Source organism: Mandrillus leucophaeus, unplaced genomic scaffold (genome assembly GCF_000951045.1).
Source record: "Mandrillus leucophaeus isolate KB7577 unplaced genomic scaffold, Mleu.le_1.0 Scaffold9, whole genome shotgun sequence".
Lineage (NCBI taxonomy): Eukaryota > Metazoa > Chordata > Mammalia > Primates > Cercopithecidae > Mandrillus > Mandrillus leucophaeus.
The window spans coordinates 8,827,925-8,835,569 of NW_012109807.1; the positions used below are offsets into that span (position 1 = coordinate 8,827,925).

At 55.8% G+C, this 7,645-nt stretch overlaps 1 protein-coding gene across 1 annotated transcript in view; it reads left to right on the plus strand.

Moving 5' to 3' along the window:
* Window positions 1–648: 648 nt before the first annotated feature.
* FAM178B (family with sequence similarity 178, member B) overlaps window positions 649–7,645 on the plus strand; it is a 101,208-nt gene continuing 94,211 nt past the window's right edge. The window contains exons 1-3 of the mRNA XM_011969630.1: window positions 649–744; window positions 820–918; window positions 2,001–2,062. Of these exons, the coding sequence (XP_011825020.1) occupies window positions 649–744; window positions 820–918; window positions 2,001–2,062 (257 nt within the window). The remainder of the gene's footprint in view (window positions 745–819; window positions 919–2,000; window positions 2,063–7,645) is intronic.

Sequence of the window (7,645 nt, forward strand, 5' to 3'; positions counted from 1 at the left end):
ATCATGTCCTTGAAATGAGAAGTCAGATTGTTCCCTCCATCTCAGCAACTCAACCTTGGTGGGATCAGGAGGGCCAGTCCTCAGGGCAGACCTGGAGAAGGAATCGTTCTTGAGCACAGTGGGCCCAGGCCCTCCTCTGTGGGAAGCACAGGGTTTAGAACCTTTAGCTTTCTTCTGGAGGTTCACCTCACCTGACAGGCACTTCCTTCCAGAACAGATGTCCCACTGCTTGCAGATGGCTGAGCCCCAGGAGACAGTGCTAGCACTTCCTCCGAGAGAAGGTAGGCGTCTCTCACCTGCACAGGTAAATCCCCACTGAGGTTTGGGGGCAAGAGGAAATGGAGAGCCCGTGGCAGAAGGATTTCCCTTGCATCCTTCCCGCAGCAACCCCAAGTTGTTCTCTCACCCATTTGCTCCTCTCCTTACCCAGTGTGGCTTGACGTCTGGGACGGTGGCAGGTGGGCAGGGGGACCACAGTATTCTGTCCTGTTTGTAGGGGTGCAGGCAGCCGCCACCGTGCCCATCCCCCTGTCCGGCCTGGAGGATGGCTTGTCAGACCATCCCCTGAACCGGGGGCCCCGCTGCCCTGCCCGGCGGCCCTGCAGCCCTGCCTCGGCTCCAGCTCCTACATCGCCGAAGAAGCCCAAGATGCAGGCGCCCGGGGACACGTTTCCCACCGACTGGAGCCCCCCGCCCGTAGAGTTCCTCAACCCAAGGGTGCTGCAGGCCAGTCAGGAGGCCCCGGCCCAGAGGTGGGTGGGTGTGTCGGGCCCCCAGGGCCTGAGGAGACTGGCCGGTGAGCTGCCCAAGGAGTCGGAGCAGGAACACCTGGACTTGGACCCAAAGAGGGGCCTGGCCTTGCCAGAGAAGCTGTTCTGGAACACGGCAGGCCCGAGCCAGCAAGCTGCAGTCCCAGAGGTGAGCCTGTGTCCACCCTTGGCCTCTCCTCCTTGGCTACCCATCTTTAGCCACCCCTTTACAGTGACCCCAGGCCACCCCCTCCTCAGCCACGCCCCAGCTGCCCTTCCTCAGCCACTTCCCCTTGACCATCCCCCCTCAGCCCTTGGGCCTTCATGGCTGGAAGCGCAGGCCCCCAAGGCCAGGATGCACCTCGCCCTGTGTCTCCACCCGTAACTCCTGCTGACAGATGGCTTCGGGTGGCACCAAATTTGATGCCATTTCATGGGTCCCCTTGAGGCTTTCATGGCTGAGGTTAGGGTGATGGCCCCGGAGCAAGGAGGGCTCTCAGAGCTGAGCTCTGGGCTTGGTTGTCCGCAGAGACTCAAGCCGACTCTGGTCCAGTGGATGGGGAGTCCTAAATGAAACTTCGGTGATGAACTTCAAATTGGGAGTAAGCTCCTGCTGCTCTGTAGACCGCGGGGCGTTTACAGGCCGTGGATGGAGAACACTTATTCTAAGAATGGGCTTCAGCTGTTTGTAACAGCCTGAGAGAGAGAAGGGAGAGGGGGACAGTGGGAGGGAGAAAAGGAGAGAGAGAGGGAGTGGGGGAGAGGGGGAGAGAGGGAGAGAGGGAGGGGGAGAGGAGAGGGAGAGGAGGAGAGGGCAGTGGGGAGGGGCACAGTGGGGAAGGGGACGGGGAGAGAAGCTCTTTGGCTTTGGTAGGGAATGATGTCAGATCACTGAGATTGAAGAGTATGGTGCAGGATAGAGCCTGGTGCACGATAGGCTGTGTGGTGGGATGTGCTGGCACCTGTGATGCGGTACTGTTTGCTGTCTCTGTGTGAAGTGTCTCTGAAAGCACACGAAGAATGCCCGTCCTGTAGGCACCTGTGGGGAGGGAACAGGTGGCTGGGGGTGGGGCCGGGAGACATTTTACCCTGCGCTTTTATACTTTCTGATTTTTTAATCATGTGAACATAGTATTTTTTCAGAAAAGCAAACAAAATAAATGAAGGGCTTAATATAGTTTTTTTTAAATTTTTTTCCCCTCTATCTTTGTCCTTCTCTGTCGTCCTTATTCCCACGTCCTGTTTCTCCAGTTATCCTGGAGGGTCTCAGGAAGCTACTTCAACAACCTGGACTACTTACTGCAGGAGAAGAGGTGAGCACAGGGCGCGGCCTGCCGTGGGATGCTTGTTTCTGCAGGGTTGGCAGCAGTCCTGGGACTCACTGCAGAGTCTGGTCAGAGGGCGGCAGCCTCCCACCCAGACTCAGCCTGACCTGTGTGCTCTGATCAGTAACAGGCATGGGGGACGGTCGCCAGGGCAGGGGGTGACATCACGAAGGCAGAGAGCCCCCAGACTCCTACCACAAACTGAGCCCTCCTTCTGGGTCCCCTCTCCACTTTGGCTCCATTCTGCCCAACTCCTGCCAGTCCTAGGGTGTCTCCTCCCACTCAAGGGTTACGTGAGAGGGAAATGGAAAAGCAGACCGCTTTGTGGCTTAGGGTTACAGCCTGGCTGTGGCTGGAGGGTCATGCTGGGCAGACGGGACTTCCTAACGTTTCTGTTGCCACCTTCTTCCCCAGCACGCAGGCATGCTTTGCCCATTTTCCCATCCACTCTGAGTTTCACACTTGCCTTCTCCCCGCATATTAGCTTCTAACTAACTCTCTCCCTGTCTGCCCTAAGTGGTTTCCAAAGACAGCGCTGAAGGCAGCAGTCACCTCTGATGAGATTGGAAATCCCTAGGGAGGTACAGGTGGCTGGGGACTGACAGGGGTCGTCTTCATGGGGGCACGCTATTCGATGGCACGTGAGCAGGTTGTTCACACTTCTTAAGTCTTTGTCCTGTCCTGTTGTTGTGTCGTGTTGTTTTTGTTCAGTGCATGTCCATTGTGTTTGCAGAAGTTAAGTGTGGGTGGGGGCAATGCCACTTGGGAACACCCAGCTCTCCTGGTGGAAGGACTGATGCCCTCTCTTTTGACCCTCCTCAGGGTTCCCAGCCCTGTTGGCAGGGAGCTCCTCATGCACTGGGATGAATTATTCTTCAGTCCGTTCCTGCCCCTCTGCCCCGCCATGGAGTCATGTCATCTGCCTCTGCTGTGCAGCCCCTCTGGGCTCCTCCGACCCGGGGACTTGGCGTTGTTTAGCTCCTTCACCTCAGTAGATTTTCTCGCATTAGATTGTACGTTAGGGAAGGGACCATGCCTATAGATTTCCACGGTGCCCAGCATGGTGATGTACATTTAGTAGACGCTTGAAATTATTGGCAGGAAAATGATCAGCTGGGGCCTCCTCGTGCCTGCTTGTCGGTGTGCCTGGCATTGGGAGGGTCCTGCTCTGTGCTGGTCAGCTCGGGCTGCTGTAACAGGATGGCACACACTGGGGCTTAAACAACAGTTATTTCTCCCAGTTCTGGTGGCCGGCAGCCCAGGATTGAGGTTCCGGTCAGTCGGTGCCTGGTGAGGGCTCTCTTTCTTGCTTCTTGCTGTGTCCTCTCACGTGGCAGAGAGAGCACAAGCTCTCCGGTGTCTCTTCTTTCAAGGACGGTAATCCTGTGGGATCAGGGCCCGTCCTATGACCTCATTTTACCTTAATTACTTTTTTTTTTTTTTTTTTTGAGACGGAGTCTCGCTCTGCTGCCCAGGCTGGAGTGCAGTGGCCGGATCTCAGCTCACTGCAAGCTCCACCTCCCGGGTTCACGCCATTCTCCTGCCTCAGCCTCCCTAGTAGCTGGGACTACAGGCGCCCGCCATCTCGCCCGGCTAGTTTTTTGTATTTTTTTAGTAGAGACGGGGTTTCACCGTGTTCGCCAGGATGGTCTTGATCTCCTGACCTCGTGATCCACCCGTCTCGGCCTCCCAAAGTGCTGGGATTACAGGCTTGAGCCACCGCGCCCGGCCCTTAATTACTTTCTTACTCCAAATACATCTACACTGGGGAGAGGGCTTCAACATAGGGATTCTGGGAAGACAGACATTTAGTCCACAGCGTGCTGTGTGCTGCGCCGCACCAGGCTCTGGGTAGTGGAGCTGACGGTGCAGCCTCTGCTTCCCTGGCAATTTAGTGTTATGATCTCATACTCCCCACGCTGTCTCATCGCCACGGAGGAGCCCAGAAGAGGGACACCTAACGTGGAGTCGGAAAAGGCTCCCAGATGTGTCCTTGTCACTGAACCTTGCAGGAAAAGTTTGGTTTGACGGGAGGGGGATGACTGCACATGTAAAGGTGGGTAAGACAGACTGTGCCGGCCAGGACCCACATTCTCAGTGCAGAAGGGTTGGAGGGGCGAGGCAGGAGATGCAGCCGAAATAAGATGTGCAGGGGGCTGGAGCCTGAGGGGCCTTGTTGAACCCAAGGCTGAGTTGTGGGAGAAACTGAAGCAGGCAGAAATATGTTTTCTCTTGTTTAAGAAAGCACAGGCTGCATATGGAGAAGGGATGCAAAGGGCGAGAGAGGTACAGTGATGAGGGCTGAGGGGGCCTGGGATGGGGCTCACAGCCAGGAGGCCCCTGGCAGGAGGGCGATGGGGCTTCTGGTGGGTCTGGTGGCCTGGGTGGTAGACACGGGTCATTGGAGGGGCCCGGTCACATTCAGCTGGAAATCACTCAGTGAGTGGCTGGCTAGCAGGATCTGAGCTCACAACAGGCCTGGGATGGAGAGAAAATGTTAGAGAACTGAGGACCCATGGGCACAGCCAGGATGGGCACCTGGAGGGGCCAGACAGGGACTGGGGAGGCTCCCAGGGCTCTCTCCACAGCCTGGGCGCGAGGACAAGGAAGGCTGCGTTGGTTTGCAGGGCGGGAGGAGGGTGAGGGTGGGGGCTCTGGCTAGGTAACAGGTGTGTGGGGCCTATTGTGGGAGTCAGTGGAAAGAGGAAGTGAGGCACGCAGGGGCTAGTGGTGGAAAACAGAGCCCCAGGAGCCAGGCGGGAAGGGTAAGGAGAGAAAGGGAACGAGTCGGAGCAGAGGACTGCCCTAAGTGGCTGCAGTCAGGCCGTGCAGGTGTCGGGGATGCCGAACAGCCAGGGCACAAGCTCCTTCCTGGTCACGTGGCTGAGGAGCAGCAGGGCTAGCCCTCGGCCTTGGTGTGTTAAAAAACAGAGTGAAGCCGAGTGCTTGCCTGCTGTCCCTTGAGAGGCTGAGGTGGGCAATCGCTTGAGCCCAGTCATTTGAGGCTGTGGTACGCTTTGGTCATGTCTATAAAAAGCCGCTGCACTCTGGCCTAAGCAACACAGTGATGTCTGGTATCAAAAAAAAAAAAAGGGTGCACAAGTAAAGATGCATTGGGAGTTGTGTGGTGAGAACCGTCTCTTTCTGGCCCGCCTGCTCCTCTCTGCTCATCTGGGGAAAGCACAGTCTATGTAACGCAACCCGTCCCCATTGCCTTAAAAATCTGTGTGAGCGGCTTTGCAGGGAGACCAGCCAGGACGGCGCGGCCCTCTGGCCCCGAGGTCTTGCCGTGTTGGTGGGAATCCCTGCAGCCCAGTGACAGGGCTGCACAATGGGGAACAACACTGACCCCCGACTCTGGCCCTCGACTTCCTGTAGGGAACAGGCCCTGGAGCAGGAGCGCGAGAGGCTGCTTCTGCAGGAGTGTCTCAATCTCAACTCCTTGGATCTTGATGAAGATGAAGTGCCACTCACACCTGAGCACAGGTGAGGGACAGGGGACTGGCACCAGCCTCTGAAGGGGAAGGACCAAGGTGCCAGCCCCCCTCTGGTTTTGGACAGAGTTTTGACCAAAATGGTACAGCAATTTGTGTACTATTTGTGAATTCTAAAGCTACCTCCTTTTCTTAAAGCCACATCCATTCATTGATTCGAGAAATGCCTGATCACCTACTGTGCATCAGGGTCTCATTTGAGCCTTTGCCACGCAGGGATCATAAAACACAGCTTGCTGTGCCCCAGTTATCTGCCCAAATTCATGGAACCAGATCTCTTGGGAAAATAACTACACAAAACCACGATCTAAATGAAATCTGCTTTCAAGGGGAGGTTATGACCATGTGAGATTTTTCATCTTCCCCTGACTAGAGAAGAGAAGGTAGCTCTGAGTGGGGGCCCTGATTTAATTGGGCCATTGGCTGGAGGGAGGGCTGGCTTCATCTCTACCTAGGAGCATCAGAGATGCCCAGGACCACAACCGAATCCATCTTCAGGGCACGCTGTTCTCCATCTGTCTTGGTCTGTTGGGGCTGCTAGAACAAAGGCCCATAGACTGGTGGCTTCTGAGCAGCTGAAGTCTGTTTCCCACAGTTGTGGAGGCTGGAGGTCCGAGACCCAGGAGCCAGCAGGGTCAGGCCTGGTGAGAGCGCTCTTCCAGGTTGCAGACTGCCTAAGTCTCTGTCCTCACGTGACAGAAAGAGGCAAGAGAGCTCTCTGGGGCCCTTTCGTAAGGGTGCCGATCCCATTCATGAGGGCTCCACCCTCATGCCTCATCACCTCCCAAAGGCCCCACCTCCTAATACCTTCACCCTGGGGGTGAGGATTCAACACATGTATTTTGGGGAGACACAAACATAAAGCTTGTAACGCCATCCATTCACCCCCTTGTCCATCTGTTCATCCATTCACCCCGCCGACATTTACTGAGTGCCAACCATGTGCCAGGCTCTGCTGTAGCTTCGGGATGTGGCAGGAACAAAACCAGACAGATCTCTGCCTTCCCGCTGCTTGAGCTTTTCCTTCCGGAGACAAGCAGTGAGTGAGATCAGTGAAGCTGTGCCACAAGGCTCCTGAGAAAGGCTAACGCTGGGGGCATAAGGAGTGCTGGGAAGGGTGTGGGCTCTGATGATTTAGGCTCTGATGATGAGGGATGTGCGCCCTGATGATGAAGGGATGTGGGCTCTGATGATGAAGGGATGTGGGCTCTGATGATGAAGGGATGTGGGCTCTGGGAAGGGTGTGGACTGTGATGAGAGCTCAGGGAAGGCCTTGTGAGCAGGTGTTTTAAGTAGCACCTCGAGGAGGTGAGAGCCAGTTCCAGGGACCCTGCCGTGGGAGCGCACCTGGTGTGTGGGAGCCTGGAGGAGGGGGCTGGTGGGGGACAGGAGGTGAGGGAGACCAGGGTTAGGCACTGGCTGTTGGAGCCTTTCCTCTGAGTTAATCGGACACATGTCTGCACAGGACCCTCTGGCTGCTGTGTTGAGGATAGACCAGTTAGGTGTGGAGGCCAGGGCAGAAGGGAGGGATCAGGAGCAGAGGAGGCCTTGGCGGGAATCCAAAAGTAATGATGGTGCTTGAGGATGGGGTAGACGCCGAAGAGTGGGCAAATTCTGGGTGTATTTTTAGGGTAGAAATGACAAGATTTGCTGACAAATGGTTGGAAGGTATAGGAGAAAGAGAGGAATCAAAAGGGACCCCGGCAGCTTGGGTCTGAGCAACTGGAAGATTAGAGTTATCTTTAGATAAATAGGGGAGGCTGTGCACGGTGGCTCATGTCTATAATTGCAACACTTTGGGAGGCCGAGGCAGGAGGATTGCTTGGGCCCAGGAGTTTAAGCCCCAGCAACATAGGAAGATCTTGTCTCTCCTAAAACATTTTTTTTAATTACCCAGATGTGGTGGCACATGCCTGTAGTTCCAGCTACTAGAGAGGCTGAGATAGGAGGATCACTTGAGCCCAGGAGGTTGAGGCTACAGTGAGCTATGATCGCACCACTGCACCCCAGCCTGAGTGACACAGCAAGACCTTATCTCTTAAAAAAAAAAGAAGGCCGGGCGCGGTGGCTCACGCCT